Raw genomic sequence first — 19,878 nt, 5'->3', positions numbered from 1 at the left:
GATCAGATTAACAGACATCCTACTGCGGCCTCCAAGGGAAACAGAGCACTGTGTGATGAGGTGACACTTCCAGTCCCTCAGTGGCAGGCCAAAGAAAACAGGGAGAAAGGGAGAGGAAGTGAGGAGATATATGCAGGAGAGAGACAGGTAGGATGAGAGGAAGGTAGGAATGAAGGTGGAATGAGACATTGATCTCTCTCTGCTCACTGTGGAAATAATCTGAATTATGCCAGAACATCAGAAGAACATTACATTACATGTCATGACATATCATTTAAATGACGGTTTTATCCAAAGTGACGTAAAATGAGGCCATTCAACCATGAAACAAATTTAAAAAGCAATAATCCTGCAAGTACATTAGCTTCTTATAAGACAAACCTTTCTATGTGCTACTGTCACAGAGGTGATCTCTGGGCCCATAGATCTCGGCCTCCGTTACGTGTTGTATAGCTTAATTGTTGTTGATTATGTTCACCTGGTGCCCTGTGTTGTCTCCTCCCCCCTCACCTGTGTCTTGTTGGTTGATCAGTCTGTGGGTATTTAGGCTCTGTGTTTCCTGTTTGTGTGGGAGATCCTTGTTGCTGGTGACTGTGTTCACATGAGACAGTAAGATTGAGGCTGTGTCATGTAGCACAAGGAGTAATAAATGCCCACACCGAGTTATATTTGAACTCTCCTTGCTTGGTCGGGCTGCTCAATGGTCAGTCTCACAGCTACGTACAGAAGTAAGATAAGTGAGAATTTATCTATTATTCAATATAGTATGAAAATAATCTAAATATTATGTTGGGGTTGACAGAAATGATATGATGTCCATCTGAGTTAGCACTTACATTCTCTGCATCGAGCTTCACATTTTTCAGATACCCCAGATTGTTTTTCTGCTGCGGTGAATCAGGAGGACATGGAGAGCAGCACCCAAACCACCAGAGCCCCACATCCACACTGAAGTGAACTAAACGCTCACCATAGCTCACATTTCCATCCTCAATCTTTCTTTTTTACTTTTGTTTTAAAATATATTTACATCTTTAATTAAGACAGGGCTGGGTTAATTTACACAAGAGGGTATTACAAAAATACAGTTTCAATTTGGAAGGGCCTACACGACTTACTGTACTCCATATGTTATCATTATCATCCTCCATTTGTCCCCAAAGAATATGAATACTATTCTACAAAAAATACCACGTCATTGTTTCAGATTGGTTTTCACCGCATGCTTGTACATATTCAACTTTAATGAGTTTATAAATGCATTTATAATCAAATATTTGATTGTGCTCCTTGTAGTATTTAAGATATGTATTCTCTACACACATGGGATATGGAAATATGTAGAAAAAACAGTATGTGCCCAAATAATTCATAGTGTGAATCATTTTGGTCTATTTTCAGCCAAAATGCTTCAAAAATGTTTAACGTTCAAAATGTATTGCGGGCAAAAAACCAGGCTGACCTGCTAACAATAATTAGCTTACTTGTCAACACTTAAGAATAATTTGGCCAAAAAGATATGTCTCAGTTGTTCATTTGGACATGAATATATGTAATTCCTCTTAAAAACAAAAGGCTTACAGAGTTAATAATGGTGCTCTGCATAGTGTTGTTAGGTGTGTGTTGCCCTCTGCTGGACAACAATGCAATGCAATACACCTCTCTTTGTTTTCCGTGTTGTGGCATTAATGGAACATTTCTGTCACAATGAAGACTCATCTATCAGTTTTAATTGCAACAACAGTGTGTTCTGTATTGAAAAAACTGGTTTGTATTATTAATTAGCCATTTATAAGTATTCTGTTAGCTGTTCTGAGGGAAGAATCTTAGTCAACCATCCCAAGGATTCAAACCATGTCTTCACTTTTTACCCATGTGGCTCCCGTCAGCTTCCTCCACTTTCAGGGTCTGACAGACAGTTATGAACATTGTTGAAATGTTGCATATACGGTATGTATAAGTGGTGTCAAAGGTTTGAATCTGACTTAAGAAGGCTACTTCACCCCCTATCCATCCTATCTTTCCTTTTATTTTCCACTATATATTTTCTTAAAAGGCATGATAGGCCATAAAAAATAATTGTTGTAATGAATGTTTTAACTTTGGCTAAAATCTGGCCCTCGAGGCTCTCTATCCAGACTTTGTGGTTTACTGATGCTAAGCAGCTCTTGGCATGAGTGTAACTCTGCGATTAGTGCCCCTTTAAACACTTATAATTCACAGCCTATGAAAATATTATCAGAGAGGGCCAGCTCTCTGCCTGAGGGGGTCAGGAGGTTGTTTTAATGGTACCATGGGCTCAGTGTGTTGAACTGTTGGAGCTCTCGGCATTAGTGTTGTCTTAAATCACTTTCAGTGGGTTGAGAATGTGAAGAAAACTACAACATATAATCATATGTGTACATGGAGTAATGTAAACGTGAAAATTATAGGCCTAATACTGTGGCTATTAAAGACACGACATAACTGGAACATGTGGAAATTCTTTTAAAAGTTTGTATTATAATGACAAATGGTTTGTTTTTCCAATGTTGTGTGTGAGACTGAATTCTCATATGTTCACATCTGCACACACACCTCTGCTCAGACCTAAATTTCCTGTTAAGTAGTGGTAGGAGGAGGTGTATATGACACATTTGTCCTTCAGCTGGTGGCTCATTTTAGCCGACAGTTTACATAAGGAAGCTTAAATGTCAATAAATACTTTGTTCTGCTACACAGGTGCTTTCCGTTTTCAAGACTCAATCTTTGGTGTGTGGATGAAAGAAATAATGAAAAATAACTGAGAAGAGGTTCGACTTTATGATTCGACACCAAAGCCAAAAAATGCAATAAATATGTTTTTACCTTATCATCACATACCAGATGTATAAACAACCCTTATTTGCGTTCTTCTTTTCTTATTTACTGGTAACATCCCGGAGTCATAAAGTCGACTAACTGGACTTTGCATTTTGCAAGGTGGATTCAAAAGCGTATAATGTTTTTTCTGTTAGAAGTGTTTTTTTAGAATCCCTGACAAACGTGTTACTTTTCACAGATTTATAATACTGTTATGAGCCAGACAAAACACACAAGACATGGTCCATATATGAAAAGTATCTATAGCCTGATGAACATCTGCCTTACTTCAAAATAGTCAAAATAGGGATTTTCAGTTTCACAAAAGAGATGTATCTTAAAACACTGATTACCTTTACACCTTGATGGTTTTGTGCATTCATTAGATACTACTTTACAATTTAATCACTTTAATATCTGTTTCCAGATAGTAGATATTAACATGTTATGTTCAACTGAAGGTGACTGGACACAAACTCTGTCCCTCTAATGACGCTCCATATACTGTAAAGGCAAGTTCGCCCTCTGCTGTACAACAATGACATTGCATGGATAGTGTAACTGGAAAATGATGGTTATGTTCACATACTTATTTGGTTATTAAAATGTAAACCGATCTTTTTCATATAGGTGTTTTAGAGTTGTACCCCCATCTAGTCTCTAGTAATTGTGTGCTCAAAGTGCACCAGATTGAAGCATTTTACTGTAAAATGTTAAAATAAATCTTTCCCGGGGGCATACCCCTGAACCCCCCAAGAGGATGTGACGTCCACCCCCCAATTAAAACATGTTCATACAACAATGAATACATTTGAAACCTTATGTATGTCAATACGTTTCAGTTTTTCTAGTGTATTGGTCTTTTGTAGAGATTTTTCATTTATTCTTTATATATTCTATTGTGTATTGCTTGGAGGGGCGGGGGGGGGCACCAAAATGTCTAGGGCTGGCCTTGCGTCCAACTGACAGCCCACAGCTGATAAGAGGTAAGACTGGTCCACTGTCATCCGCCATGCAAGGTCAGGGAGATAAAAGTCTTCAGACAAACGTCAGGGACATCTTTCTTGCTGAGAATATGTTGTCGAGGACTTAATGCGCCATCCAAGTTATACAATTGAAGATAAACAAAGTTCTGGTTTAGGGTAGATATCGAGAGAATTTGGCTGTGTTTCAGAAATGAAGATCTATTTAACCTTCACCGTTGAACATCACATTGATCTTCTGCAAGCTTCATGCATTTTAATTTATATGCTTCCCCTATTGCTAAATTCCCCAACTGCATTTGTAAGAACTTCTGTCTTTGCCAATCTGAACACTTTCCACATTTGTTCTAGTGTTTCCACTGCAATGAATCTTACAAACACAAAAGATCCACTGAGAAAACGAACCATCGTAAAACCTTCTATGTGCTGCATGTTTATAATCCACAGTGTGCTGACAGTCAACAGAAACAGTAATGTCAAAGAGTGTTGTTAGGACAAGACACAGGAGGACTGCCTCTAGAACAGCTCTGCACAACATAGTCGGCAACATTGTCCAGCCGATGGCGCCATAGATGTATTCCTGATCGTGAGTGGACCCTGTGATTGTGCAGAAATAAAATAATTATATTTGGAATTACCAAAACATAAGTATAGCCCACTGTGATGGTGATTGTTTTATTTCATAAACTAAAGAAAACGAAATAAAATAACATTGATTTAATTCAAAATATAGGGCATGGGCAAACTGAAAGAAAACGACGAGCATGCCATGATTTTGACAATTTATTTTCATTTTCGAAATGTTTTGCAGAGATACTTATAACTTAGATATATCTGCAGAAATATCTACTGTTAGATTGATTTCTATGATAGATAGATAGATGGTTTGATCCTATACTTTACAAGGCAGAAATTCAAAGCCAATGCAACAGGGGATGTGCAATGTGTGCAAATCATATTGGTCAACGACTTCCTGCTCACTGCACTGCAGGGATCTCCCATGTTACAGCAGTGCACGCATCCTCCCTTACGTAGGCTCGTTCTGTCTGACACGTGCTGAAACATGAGGAGAGGAGGGAAAGCAAAGAAGAAAAATAGAATAGCATGAAAAATAATAGGATATCATTCAAAATAAGTCTAATTCAGATATACTCTTAAATATTATTTGTATTGTTAGCTCTTTTTATATGTTTGTGTTTACTTCTGTAACATTAGGTAAACAAATTGGTGTCACAGAATGTAGAACGTGTCTCCATGGGATCGTGGTTGATTTCATGATTGCTTATAACAGTACTATTACCATCCATATAGGCACACACAGACATACACACACATGCTGCATCCATAGGTGACTCAGTCTGCAGTCCTTTACAGTTCACTGCACAGTGTAGGCCTAAACATGTGGTCTGTACATAGGGTGATCAGCCACCAAATAGACTGCATTGTGTTATTTTGACTATTGTAATCTACAGCTGCTATAGTTTAATGTCTCTATTAGCTACATATAAAGGCTGTCCATGCATAATCTTTGATTCTTCTGTATTTCATCCCATGCATGTGGCCAATCCATCGTGGAAAAGGGGCAAAATGCTTCATCATTCCCCACTTCCACGCTGGCATCCTGCCAGTGTCTCTGTCTGTCCTATCTCTGGCTTGTCCTTCATCTCTCTGTCTGCTTGCCTGTTTTTCTCTCTGCTTAATATCATCTTTCATCATCACACCACCCTTGTCATGCATTAGTTTATGAGTAAGATGTGTGAAAAAGTATGTATTCCCTCTGTAGTTACTATGGCAGCCGTGACCAGCCGCTCGTTCAGAATGGAGCCTAGCAGCATAGGATGAGGTGACGTCACGTCGCCAGGACGACCAGGCTTCCCGAGGCACGTGTCTTGTATAAAAGCGGAAGGCGGCACCTAGTATTGCGCACCCAGACTCAAGAAGCATCAGCAGGAGGTAAGCCCAACACCGATTTACCGTAAACTGCACTGTGTAGAAGCCATTATACAGTAAAACAAATGTGACTTGATAGATGACGTTACCAGTATTTGACACTACTCAGCCTTCACTACGGGTTTATATGTTAGTTTATATGTCTGTATACACATGTAGGCCAGTCGTACAGTAAGTAGGTTAACTATGCCGCTTTAAATATACATATGTACCCTTAAATTCATCGAATATTGTCCCGAGACTGAAATTATTAAAAGCTGTAAACGACTTATAGCTCCAGTAGCCACCCTGGAGCCATTACAGTGCATGTTTGAATCGGCCATGTAACCGTTTACAGTGGCGAGAGACAGCCAGGCGAGAGGATGAGAGTGATGTAACATTAGCTTATATCACATTTAATGTTGCATTGGTGAAACAGCCTAGCAGTAAGCACCTTTTATGATGGTCTGCAGGAAGAGAAAAGCGAGGATGATAAATGGATGCGGACATGGCCTTTCAGTCAGGAGAGAGGCTGCTCGTTGTTCTCTCTACTTGAGTTTTTCGTTGCATCATATAGCCAGCACCCACATCCTCTATCTATAAACTCCCAAGAGAATCAAAAGCAATCGTGCCTCATTGTGAAGAAAAGGTACATAATATGGAGCTGTTTCATAACGTTTAATTCATTCATCTGAAGCTGAGCTGTTTTACTGAGTGCGTGACGTGACATTGACAGCGCCTCCCATTGCTGCATCTTTGCGGAAGTGGATTAGTCTCCGTGTTATATAACCTCAATACAAAAATATATATGACCGCGTTTATCACAGAAGAAACATAACAATATTCCATTGAAAATAGCTATGCAGTGAGTTTGAATGTGTTACATGTAAAAGCTGTAATTTGACTGCAGGTACATTTTTGTATTGGGCTGTAATGGACGAAATGTACGGGAGTGTACGTGCATGAAGGGTAAGCTACGTGCTTTCCCCATACTTCATGATGAAACCTGTCGTTCCGCCATTAGATTTCAGAGATGAGTTGTACTTGACGGGAATTACAGATCACAGTGATGCAAGAACCGAAACCGGAAAAAAATGAAATAACCTTGGCTTTATTTAATGTCGAAAGATGAGAGAGGCGTGGTGCAACAGGCTTCAGTGATGGCTGTGAAGGGCACAGGACTGTGGTGTCGCATTATTCTGTCGCAGTTTGACTCGACAGACCTGTTGACGCGGTTCGCAAAGAGGCCTGCACTTTTTAAAGCAGCAATACCATGCCAAACTAATTGCAATCTGTTAAGCCAATCAGCCTTACAGTATAAACTCTTAACTCTTTATTGCCTTATTTAGTATTCAGCATTATTTATAATAGTAAAAATAGTGTACATAATGTATTATTACTGTTGCAATGCCTATTTGCTTGCAGTTACTTCCATACATCCCATGTAGGTGTGGTACATGCAGATGCAGCCATGTCTGGCCTTGTCTCCCTGTTGAAGGTCATCACTGCAGCTGAGAAGGTCACAGCAGGCCCAGTGCTGCAGCAGTGATGCTGACCAGCTGCTAAGCTGTATTCTTTAACTATATATCTACTTGAAATGGTGTTTTCCCCCACTGTACTCGTGGATGGGGAGTAAGGCCTCTTATCTCAGGCTCTGGATGACTGAAGGTCACTCATAACAGGCCCAGAGCTGCCAGGGGAGATGCTAGTATAGTCAAAGCTGTAGAAGTTGCCAAACTGAAGGATCTATTATCATTAGGGATGCACGATATTGGTTTTTTGAAACCGATACCGATAACTTCCTGCTTCTCAAGACCGATACCGATAACCGATAATAATATTATATATATATATTAGGGCTGTCAAGTTAGCGCGTTAATAACGCGTTAACGCAAAAAAAAATAATGCCACTAATTATTTTAACGCGATTAACGCATGTGTATTTTTTTTCCTCGGCCGCCCCGTAGTTTCAGAGCGCATCGAGTTTACAATACCATCTACAAGCTGATGCTGACAGCCCCGCTCCTGCCGCCCGCTTGTGGCAGACCACACTTCCACGCTCACCGGCAGGCACCGACTGGCCATCTGGAGGACCGGGAGGGTGTGTGTATGTGTGGCTCGAGCGAGCGAGAGAGAGACCTTACGTGCATTGTTGTTGTTAGCATCTGGTGCTAGCTAGCTGCGCTAACGGATATAAGGAGCTGTTTAAATGAAAACAGAGGAGCGACATTTCGCCACAACTGTGCCGAGCACTTGACTTTATGCAGGAAGCCAGACAGTGGGGCATTGTACGAAAAGTCAGCACACTCAGCACGGATAGTGCGCAACATGATTGCAGCGTCCAGGCAGCTCCGGTTCGAGCATATGCCTTGAGTTGCACATAGCTCCAACGATCCATCACACACACACACACACACATACACACACACACACATACACACACACACACACACACCATTTGTATTGTATTATTGAATGAGAGAGGTTCCAGGTTGAATTGAGGCGAATATTTGTAATGTTCAGAAGTTGTTGTGTTTAATATTCATGAGAATATTTGTCATTGTTCAAATGATAATAAACATTAGCATAAAGCATATTTGTCCACTCATATGTTGATAAGAGTATTAAAAACTTGAAAAATATTCCTCTAAGGTACATTTAGAACAGATCAAAAATGTGCGATTAACTATGGACAATCATGCGATTAAATATTTTAATCGACTGACAGCCCTAATATATATATATATATATGAAATGTACCTGTAGTTTTTGCACACCTGGTGGTAAAAAAAAGACTAGTAGTGAGCAAATGACATGAGCATTACTACTATGAACAAAACAAAGCCAAGAACAGTTTTGACTCTCGTCAAGCGCCATCATTTCTATGATGAAGTTAGAGATCGTTTTAGCCCTGGGGTCGTCTCCGGCAAACGTCTTGCCTTTTTCAAAAGCCTCGTCGATAGGTAAAAGCCCCGGTGCCTTTGCAGCTGGCTTTGGATTCGCCGCTAGTTTAGCAGCGCAGGCGTCTTCGTACGCTTTTAACACACCATCGTAGCGATGGCGATGTTTCAGGTGACTAATCAGGTTGGAAGTATTATAGCTCGTTGCCTTTTTCCCTCCTCGTGGAACTTCTGCATTTGTTAATACAAATAGCAAGCGAACTATCTAACTCTGAAACTTTGAAATAGTCCCATACTACCGGCGACATGTTTGTTTACTGTCCTGGCTTCACGGCCGCACACCATTTACGTCACAGCCAGGCACGAGTTAGGGAGCGCTGGATTTGTGAAAAACTCCCCTCTTCCTAAACCACTAAAACCACAGTACTGGCAAAACGGGAGGAGCCGAGTGAAAAACAAGCGCCCCTCATCCCAATCCACCCACACCGCAGTCTTTTTTTATTTTTTAACCCAAAAAATATATTGTATATTATCTTGGCTATTAATACTGTTATCGGGATGACGTCATTATTCCTAATATCGGACCGATAATTATCGTGCCCCACTAATTATCATAGTTTCGGGGAAATTGAACAGCAATTTGCCATGCATCAGAATATTTTTTATTTACATAATTTATCATTATAACCCCGTGTATTTAATTTATCAAAAAATAATTTGTATTGCACATGTATAACAATGAGCTTATCATTACATGTTCAAGTATATCAGTGATTACAGTCATGTTATTAAAGAGATATGGACAACCCACATACACACATCGTGATATATGCAAGTATGAGGGTCATGGGGTGTCTATTACATTGGTGATAGTTACGGTCGTGACTCTCAGGTTCTTGGTGTTACAAATCGTTTTTTTGTTGTTCTTCTATTAGATTAATGTCTGCACGTACTACTTATGTTGGACAGAAGCTCCTACTCTTCCTTCTGTACACACTTAAGGGAATGGTTGTATAGATGGGGAAGAATCTCTCATACTCAAACTCCTGAGTCATTAGTTCCTCTTGTGTTGATTATGACTTGTTTTTCACTAGATTAACACACGTTTTCCACATAATGTGATGTGGTTGTTTCAAGGCCAAGGTTAACATGAGTGTTCCTCTCCATTCTGCTCAATGATCAAGCAGCCATCTTGTCCAGGATGTGTGTCAGAGAGAAGGATCTCAAGAGTGACACAGCACTCTGCACCTAACTGTCACACAGGAAAAGGGAAATAAGCCCTCCAGTAGGTAAGGATAGACGTCTGGGACAAAAGCAGCCCTTACTTGTGAAACAAAGCAGTTTTGCATAGCTTTTTTTATACAGATATTGATAGGGCCAGGTGTTTGTACAGCAAGAAGATAGCAAACGCAGCATAACACTATAGAACTGTAGCTTGAGGAAAAGAGGCCAGTCACAGGGTCTGAGCACGAAGGGAATCTGTCATCTGCCTGCTGACAAAAGCTCTTACCGTGTGTGTGAGTGAGTGAGAGTGTCGTCCAGTATCAGTATTACCTCTGCAGAGCGGTCACATGTGTCCCTTCTATTGAATCCTTTGTATTTTGATACGACACACCTTTAACTAATTCATGTACATACATACATGTATCATATCACCTTCTTTATCATCTATTCCTATCTTTGATTATCAAAACGTATTCATTCGTTAAAAGTATTAGCACTGAATATAGTATCGGCTTATCAGGTTATGTTGCCACTGGTGAATTGTCCAATAGAAAGATTGAACTTATTATCTGCCTATTCCTGTCAGCAGGACGCCATGCCTGCTGACACAGCCGACACCCTGGGGTGGTGTGTGTGTGTGTGTGTGTGTGTTTACTTGTGATGTGATGGCATTGGACATTTAACTGACTGGTTAATAGCAGAAAGTGACATTGCCTCAGAGGTGACACTGTAAAAAGGGCAGCAGCAAAAGAAGAAGAGGAAGCAGAGGAAAAGTTTTGAACACAGAAAGATTGAATCGATTCTATTAGAGTGTTTGTATCTAAGAGGCGTAAAGCATGATTTGTGATTCAGTCTGTAATGTATTTCTTTTTTAAATTGCGACCAGAAAGGCGGGCAAGAAGGGAAAAGCTAATTGGATAGTCTGCCTGGCCTTTAGCCAATCAGCACTGCAGTGGAAAAATACTGGAGGACGAGGGTGTGACAGAAGGAGGAAGGTTTTCAAACGCAAAAGACACTGAAAGGAGAGCGGGGGAAGGCAGGGGGAGTGGCAGAGTGGGGAAAGGAAAAGCAAGGGCAGGAGCTCTATCTTTACTCTTAAACTCTTTCAAATGACCCACTCTATACCAAATAAGTAGCCGTGTAAATTGTTTATTTATTTAATCCTCTCAAAACTCAGGTACATATTAGGTTAGACTGGAGTCCACACACTATCCAAAGGCTCTTCAAATACTGTTACATAAAAGAGAAAAGAAGAGGTATTCTTCCCCTTCACATGTCTAATATATTTAGTCTCAGTTTTAGTATTCGACCACCTGATGCAGAATTATTTTTCTGCCCAACTAGTCATGAGTCATCCTTCCCCCAGTGGTCTTTACGGTGGTTACACTCTGTTTGTGTGAGGAAAGTGGGTCGAAGCTCGGACAGGGGGGACGAGGGTTGTGGTGCTAAATGAGGGGGATCAGACAGACAAAGAGTGGCGCGGACAGGAGGGGGTAGGGAGTTGAATTGTAATGATTAGTTTGAGTGGTGTGGGAAAGGGGGGGGGAGGGTTTGATATTCTGAGTGTCAGCTGATTTCAAGCTGCAGCTAACAGCATGTCACTTCATTGCTTTGCATGCACAATACTGCCTCTATGAGCTGAGACATGTCTGTGTGAGTGTGTGCTGAATGCCAGATCAGACTGATTGCTCTGCAGCCAAAAGAGACAAGCCTCCAGTGCTGAAGAAAGTTTACTGCAATTGAAAACATGAATGTTACTCTACATTGAGAAATTGGATGATTTAACAGTGCTGAACCAGGGATTGAACAAAATGTACACTATCAAGTACATTTAGCACAGTTTATACCTAAACTAAATGCAACTTAGCACTACCTTTGGAAGCTGAACAGTGGTGCTACAGTTTCATTCCTTATGTGCATTCATTAAAACTGCGTTGGCAAAGTTGTTTTGGCTTCTCGTATAAATGGGTAAAAGCCAGACACTGTTGCTAGGCATCAGGGGTTGCACACAGATGTATTCAACTCACATTTTCATAGTTTAGCCTTAAACAATTGTACTATTATTCTCTGTACACTGCAAACTAGGGAAGTTGAATTATCCATCAACAGATCTCTCTAATGTGGCCATATTAGTCTTTGTCCAGGCGTTCCCCATGCTTTAGTGAATCAGAATAGCCTTCTCTTTTAAGTAGTATCATTTGTCAGTAGAGCAACCATTTTACATTGGAAAACCCAGGGAACCGGCTCTGTGTAAAGAAAACGGAGAGAACAGAGAGAGGGAGAAAGCCACCAAGTGAGACAAATAGTGAGAAGTGCACAGGGGGGAGGAGAGTTCTGTGAACACACAATAGGACATGGTGGGAAAGACATAGAAATGTGAGAACTGCATGGTAATACTGTATGCACCCTCTTTCTTTTCTCTCTACCTCTCTCTCCTTTGGCGACCTTGTATAATAGATGCTACCAGCAGAGTTCAAAATGGCTGCTCAGCTCTAAACAAAAGGCACATGAGACGAATCAAAAAGCAAGCACATACACTACAAATCACCCTGTTGGAAATCTGACAGTGGAAACGGTGGCAGACAGTTCAATAAATAGATTTGAACTGGCATCAGATTGGCTTAAAATCCCAATTAAGAACAAGTGAATACATTAAAGTAAAATTGCTCCAAGCTTTATGGAGAATTGTTCACATTTGAGAGCGCGTGTGAAAATGAGAGAGAGATTTATCCTAATTTGCTTGTCCATTTTAGTCTATTTCAAGTGCTCCCACAATGCATTTCACCAGATCGACATCCTGTCCTACAGGCTCCCAACTGGGACACACACGACTCACACTCAGTGAGACGCATACACACAACAGATTAGGAGATTACTATAGTCTAAAACGACAACCAACCAAAGTCAAGGGCAATCAGCGTTAACCTCGGTCACTCGACCACTATCTGTTCACCTGTATGAGTAAGTGTTTGGGTACATGTTACAAACTGGTTTATTGACCTTTAATACATCTTAAATGAATTTGTATATTCATTCTAAATTGTGTAATTGTCTTATAACAATAAATAGTAAACATAGCTCAATTTGAATTGTAAATGACCATATTAGTTATCTATGCCAAAAGGTGCAAGTCCCAAGACATGATTTGCGAAGCTAAATAAGATATCAGAGTGTATATCCCTTCGAGCACAAACAGATTCAAAGACAGCAAAGGAGAAGAAGGGGTGGAGTCAGAAGATGAAGGAGGAAAAGGAATTAAAGGAGAAGGGATGCAAGTGGTAGAAAAGTAGAAGGCGCAGACAGAAGAGGCGTTGAGAGGAGAACCGGCAAATGAGTGCACAGCATGAGAAGGAGAGGAATGCTGAGGGTAAAGGAGGTCACATAGTTGAGTCAAAGCCAGGCTTCCTCTGTTCAGTCGGCAAGTCTTTGTTTGTCAAGTTGCGTTCAGTACCTACAATTTCTCTCTCCTTTCATTGTTGTCTAAACATGTCCCTGCATGATGTAAGACGCCCCCACTTTTGTTTGTTGAACATAAAGCAGCCTGTACCGTCACTGGTAACAAACGGTCCCATCCAAGCTGGTATTCTAACTTTGACAGTAGTAACCAGCTCATCTTGACATTATAACTTCAGAAACAAACCCTCATGTATACAATGCAATACAGCTTTATTTATATAGCACTTTAAACCTCCTCTAGGTGTTTTATTCCTCGCTGTAGTGCTAATGCGCCACACCGCGCTTCTACTGTGCTGTGAAACTACTGCTCCCTGCCTGTCTTCATGTTATTGTAGGAGCTGACACCATGCAACACATTTAAAACATAGAAAGTAGCCTAGATGATAATATTTGTTGCACAGAGAATTTTGAAATGCTTTAAGCTACAGCTCATACACAGGCCTGCAGTCGATCAGTCCGCAGGGTTTAATGCAGAGATTTAATTTCACTGCTGTGAACATGTTGGATTGGAATCCTCCATTCCCCCAAATACAGACTTTTAGTGATTTCTGGAGCCTGTCCAGTACGGAGCGCATATTGGACATGGTGACAGCTGCAGTGATTCCTGGCACAGTTCATTCATTAGACTGGATGTGTTGCATGTTTTTTCCATCAATCGGTAGCTGTAGTTCTAATGCCCTTGGTCTCTCTGTTTCTTTCTTGTATCTCTCAGGTATCTCAATCCCTCTAAACAGCAGCAGCCATGTCAGACCTCTGTGTTGGAATCAATGGGTGAGTTTAAAACACACACAAACAGGACTGATTTTGTGATTGTTAGGTTACGATGTCAAGTAAAGCAGACTTTTGTAATAATCAATCAATAATATCATAATAATGGCACAGGAAAAGATGAACTTACTCTGATTAGATGTCACAAAAAAGCCTTGAAGTCAGGTTTTATTGTCAATTTAATCATAGCTTAACATCAGTGGAGCTGTAGGAATACAATAGTGGAAACTCATGATTTCATGTGTTTTTATGGAAGATTCTTGTGAGGTCTGTGACATTCTGACAAAGCATACCACCATTTTTGCAAAACAACTATTATTGATCCCCCTCCCTCCTCTCTCTCCCTGCAGATTTGGCCGTATTGGCCGCCTGGTCCTGAGGGCTTGCCTCCAGAAGGGCATCAAGGTCGTGGCCATCAACGACCCCTTCATTGACCTGCAGTACATGGTGAGAAAGCGTAGATCTACATATTTGCATACAGAAAATTAACAACAATGTATTTAAATATCACAGGAGTATCTTAGAACTAAAACATATACTGTATTTTACTCACTTTTATTAAATGATAACATTGGGTTGAAACACAAGCTTTAATGCTTTAAATGTTTATTTCTGAATGGGTTTGGTTAACAAAATAACAAACCGAAAACTGACTCATAGATTATGTTTTTAATTATACCTGAACTAAACTTGTGTTATCTTCCCGCCTCCAAGGTCTACATGTTCAAGTATGACTCCACCCACGGCCGTTACAATGGTGAGGTCTCCAAAGAGGATGACAAGCTCATCGTCGATGGCCAGGCCATCTCCGTCTTCCAGTGGTAAGTGTGGGTGATGTTTAGTGGTTAGTGGCAAGCAGATTTATTTAATATGATTTAGTGCCAGTTTCACCTTCTGTTATTCAGTATCCTAAATAAAGGCTTTGTGCTGACTCAGCGATCACACATGGGAGCTGGCCCTCCACCCGTGGTGCCGGCTGTTGTTTTAGTCCGTTCAGCAATGGTGCTTCCTCATCTGCAAAATGCAACGCCATCAGAAAGGATAGTTAGAGAGTCCTGATCCTCTGAGCACTGAGCGTCAATTATTATTCAGTTCTCACCAAATAACATACTAAATATGGCAGGATCTGAACCTTAACTGCCTAGGTGTTGAAAAAAACTAAAACGTTTCATCACTGGCATAACATGATCCAAAGAGGCTCTGTAGTGTTTTGGTGTTACTTCCTTTTGTTAACCTTTTTATTTTATTAGTATCGACTCGGAGAAAGAGTGCATACAAGTGTATCAAAGTTTTTCTTCATCCTCCCCCTTCTTAATTTTCCTGATCATCATTTTATATTTCCCTTGACTACAGCATGAAGCCACAAGAAATCCCCTGGGGCAAAGCTGGAGCCAAGTACGTTGTGGAGTCCACCGGAGTCTTCCTCACTGTGGACAAAGCCTCAGTATGTACCCACATGCACACACATAGAAACAGATAACACAGACGGCCTAATGTCTCGGTTTCTAACCTGTGCCCTCTTCCTTCTCCGATCGCAGTCTCACATCCAGGGTGGAGCACAGCGCGTGGTCGTGTCCGCCCCCTCACCCGACGCTCCAATGTTCGTCATGGGAGTCAACGAGGACAAATACGACCCCTCCACCATGACCATCGTCAGGTGTGTTTGGATATGGACCTTTCATTTTTCACAAACATGCTCATAGATTTGGGAGGAGCAATTCCATTACATTTGAGTCCTATACTAAGTGACCTGTCTTTCTGTTGATAGCAATGCCTCCTGCACCACCAACTGCCTGGCCCCCCTGGCCAAAGTCATCCAAGATAACTTTGGCATTGAGGAGGCTCTCATGGTAAGTCGCAGTGTGTCCAAATGTTATACTGTAAGGACTTTAACATAGAAGACCCTGTATTTTAACTCATGAATGTGTGTCAGAGTCACTGATGTTCTGTTTGATGTGACACTCCTCTCTTTAGACTACAGTGCACGCGTACACAGCCACCCAGAAGACCGTGGACGGACCCAGCGCCAAGGCCTGGCGTGATGGCCGCGGTGCCCACCAGAACATCATTCCAGCCTCCACTGGTGCTGCCAAGGCTGTCGGCAAAGTCATCCCCGAACTCAACGGGTAAGGACACACACATCTTGATATTGTTACTTGGCTTAGATGAAAACTTAATTCTGATTGGTCAGTTTGTACATTCAGTGGCCTGCTCACCATCAATAGCAAACTGCTAGGAAGGACACTCAGATCACTTATTGTAAGTCGCTTTGGATAAAAGCGTCAGCTAAATGTACATTTTTGTTTTTTGTTACTCCATCAGAAAAAATACTTTTTGATATAAGCAAATAGCACGCAATGCAATAAAAAGCAGGAAAGAGGTTGAAGACTCATGAAGTAAACACTAAAGGAAACAGCAGAGGAAGACAAACAGGAAGTAAACCCTAAAGGAAACATGGTATGGGCAATGGCATTGTTTAAAGACTGTTTAATGTAAAGGAAACTGTGAACAGTCTTGGACAGTTATGTTGCGGAAACCTCAATCAGTTACATAAAGTTACATTGCTATAGCTGCCGTTCAGTCTTTGGTGCGCAATTGAACAGATACTTTTTTTTAAGTCAGGGTCCTGCTCACATTGTCGGGATACTTTCGCAATAATGACCGGGCCGCTGCATATTATCCCTTCCACTACATGCAGTAAGAAGAGCATGTCTGATATCTCTTTTATGTCCGTCCTCTCTCCAGGAAGCTGACCGGCATGGCCTTCAGGGTGCCCGTGGCTGATGTGTCCGTGGTGGACCTGACATGCCGTCTGACCAAGCCTGCGTCTTACGCCGATATCAAGGCAGCCTGCAAGAAGGCCGCGGAGGGACCCATGAAGGGAATTCTGGGTTACACCGAGGACCAGGTAACACCCAGAGTTACTTCACACACACTGTGAAGCTAATACATGGCTCCCAGAACTACAATTGTGAATTACCGGTAGTAACGATTCAACAAAGAACTTCAGTTCAGTCCACGTTATGTGCATTTGTCCATTTTATTTGGATGCATGGATAAAGATGAACAATTTACAAGATAATTATTATGATTCAATTTGCATAAAAGGTGGAAATGGATGTTTCCTCTGTGACCTCTGATTCACTTTGTAATTTGCAGGTGGTTTCCTCTGACTTCATTGGCGACACCCACTCCTCCATCTTTGATGCTGGTGCCGGTATCTCCCTGAACGACAACTTTGTCAAGCTCATTTCCTGGTATGTTTTCAATTGTCTTGATCAATAGTCTACACAGTTCTATCATTTACAAACCAAACAATTTATTCCTCTTTCTTCTGTCCGCTCCCTCTCTCTCCAGGTATGACAATGAGTTCGGCTACAGCCACCGTGTCGCTGACCTGATGCTGTACATGCACTCCAAGGAGTAAAACTTCCTGGCCAAGAAGGAAGTCAGAAAAGGGACCACCCCCACCATCCTACCACACTTTCCCTTCTCTTTTACACACCCCACCCATAGCAAATTCATAGCATCACAGCCCCTAACTCTACTACATTAAACGTAGGCAGCCGCTACTGTGTGTTGAGTGTTCTGAGTTTATCTGTTTTCCTTTAACGACAATCGGTCGGTGACAGTATTTGTGTCTGTGTGCCCCCTCTGCACCTCCCCCTGCCTCTTTAGATGTGTCCTTATGGCTCACTACTATGGTAACTACTGTATTCATCTCCCTGTTGGTGTGTTTTAAAGACTTCATCACCAGTGGAAGGAGGAAGCTGAGGGGAAGAGCTACTGTAACTCGGCTTAAGAGTAATGAGACAGAAATAAAACTTCAAAAACCTCAAGCTGTCACGTTGTCCTGTTTTTATTGGTATTATCTGTTCACTGTGTCTCATGGAGCCATAACACTGTCATGATGTTGTAAAAGGTCAGACACGTACAAAATATATAATTGAATACATACAAAAATTATATTCACAAGAACTTTAAAACGTTGTGCTTCTTACCTCTAATGAGTATAAAATAATTGTTTTTATTATTGCTAATCAAATTCAAACTTAATTACTTGCTTTTTTATTGTTTTTATCCTTAATTTTCTAATTGTGTTGGCATAAGTTTAATTTGCCCTGTTTTATTTCCACCATGCTACATTTTCCAATAGTTTTGACTACTTATTTAGTATCCAGCTCATGTCATCTGTCAGGGCAGAAAGATCGATAATGTGAAGGAAAGCACTACTGATGATGTTAATATGAATATTATAATATCTATGTATAGGCTGGAGACATTGGAGCAATGAATGGACCTGAAATAAAGAAAGGGGGCATAGTGAAGTAGTATCCTACCTGAAACAGCGTGCTCCCAATATTTATTTTCTGCATTTGAACTGTCACCTGTCAAACTAAGGAAAAAACATGAATAATTGGGTTACATAGTATGTGGAAAGCACAGCAGTTTGCATAGTCATACGTTAAATTACTTCGGGGGGGGGGGGGGCTGTAGCAGGAACCTTCAGAGTCACCTGCTGCCTTTAGTGTACTGCAGCGGGACTCAGCATGAAGGCTGCATCCTTCTATAGAAGAATTGCTGCCCTGTTGTTTTTTTCCTGCTCCGGCCCAGCGCCGTATCTCTATACGGCGATGCTTCCGCCAAGTTACTCGCTATTAAAAGGAAATTACGTGAAAAGCTTAGAACATTTGTATAATGATTTTTGCTGCAGTGCCCCCTGCTGTTTGATTGGGTGCACTAAAATAGGAACAACCCATTCAACAAGGCTGTGGAACTATGGGCATAACAATGACCTGGTAACATACTTTGTTATAGATCATGTTCTAGGAGGAGGAGACAGATGGAGAGAGGTCAGCACAAAGATGAGGTCAACAGCATCTCCTGACTAAAAAGAAATCCGATCATTTGCCTGCTGCCTGATTTCCCCATGCATGCATGCATGGAGACTGGACCGTTTTGAATGTAGAACATTTGAATGTAGCTTTCAGATGAAAACAGAGCTTTCCCCTGCTCCACGCCTGACTGGAGTTGGGTCCACTTTGTTTTTTATCTCTTTGTTTTTTTAATCCTTTTTGTCTTGTCATTTGTTTATTCCAAGGCGACATGCAAAGCAGATAGAAGCCAAACAAACTATGGTACTCTGGTTTATTTGTCACCACTCCAAAATGCCAGTGTTTCCCATACTGTAAATGTGACTTGCTATTGGGTATATTGGATCTAATTACTTATTGTTGTCCCTATTTGCACGGATATTTTGTTTAGGGAAAAATAGAGTAGTCTCTTTGGGATAAAGAAGAAAAAACAATCAGTTGTCTCATGAGGAAATCATGAAGGAAGAATAGGACATAGAAAATATGTTTTTTCCATTTCCCCGAAGCATTGTTAATCATAGTTATCATTCACATTATGTACCTTATGAACACAGAACAAACTAAGATGGACACTAACACACTTAATGTATGTGTGTTACTCATGGGACCTCTTGGCCAATTGATCAATATATTCAGTTTACATTTGACACTAAGTAGTTTCAACAAATGAGAAGTTAAAGTTATTTCTCCTATGATTGTAATAAAATGAAGACCCCCTTTTATGGCCTATATTTATTTCTGCAATAACCATTTAATGAACTCTCTAAATAACAGTTTCAATTGTTTGTATTGATGAGTTTCCCTCTGCTCAAGGAGCCTTTGGCTTATAATCAAAACGCACTTGCTGTTCACATGGAAATCATGGATATCTCCGAATTAACCGAGACGGAATTCGTACACAAA

The 19,878-nt window shown here is 40.9% G+C and overlaps 1 protein-coding gene across 1 annotated transcript; it reads left to right on the top strand.

The window, feature by feature from the left end:
* Positions 1 to 5,680: 5,680 nt before the first annotated feature.
* gapdhs (glyceraldehyde-3-phosphate dehydrogenase, spermatogenic) lies at positions 5,681 to 17,945 on the top strand. Its single transcript, XM_034207648.1, has 11 exons — positions 5,681 to 5,777; positions 14,046 to 14,104; positions 14,452 to 14,548; positions 14,816 to 14,922; positions 15,455 to 15,545; positions 15,640 to 15,758; positions 15,870 to 15,951; positions 16,076 to 16,227; positions 16,847 to 17,009; positions 17,261 to 17,358; positions 17,459 to 17,945. Exons 2-11 carry the CDS (start codon positions 14,076 to 14,078, stop codon positions 17,526 to 17,528), a joined length of 1,008 nt encoding a protein of 335 aa, XP_034063539.1. The 5' UTR covers positions 5,681 to 5,777; positions 14,046 to 14,075; the 3' UTR covers positions 17,529 to 17,945.
* The last annotated feature ends 1,933 nt before the right edge of the window (positions 17,946 to 19,878 follow it).

This window comes from Gymnodraco acuticeps, unplaced genomic scaffold (assembly GCF_902827175.1).
Source record: "Gymnodraco acuticeps unplaced genomic scaffold, fGymAcu1.1, whole genome shotgun sequence".
NCBI classification, from domain to species: domain Eukaryota; kingdom Metazoa; phylum Chordata; class Actinopteri; order Perciformes; family Bathydraconidae; genus Gymnodraco; species Gymnodraco acuticeps.
Note: the sequence above shows the minus strand (reverse complement) of the source record. Positions and strands in the feature narration are given on the sequence as shown.

What these genes read in the sequence shown, in the direction of transcription:
- gapdhs (XM_034207648.1), top strand. Translation starts at nt 14,076, where the DNA reads ATGTCAGACCTCTGTGTTGGAATCAATGG. An exon ending in TCATTGACCTGCAGTACATG is followed by an intron (nt 14,549 to 14,815) that starts GTGAGAAAGCGT and finishes CCCGCCTCCAAG; the next exon opens with GTCTACATGTTCAAGTATGA. An exon ending in TTTGTCAAGCTCATTTCCTG is followed by an intron (nt 17,359 to 17,458) that starts GTATGTTTTCAA and finishes CTCTCTCTCCAG; the next exon opens with GTATGACAATGAGTTCGGCT.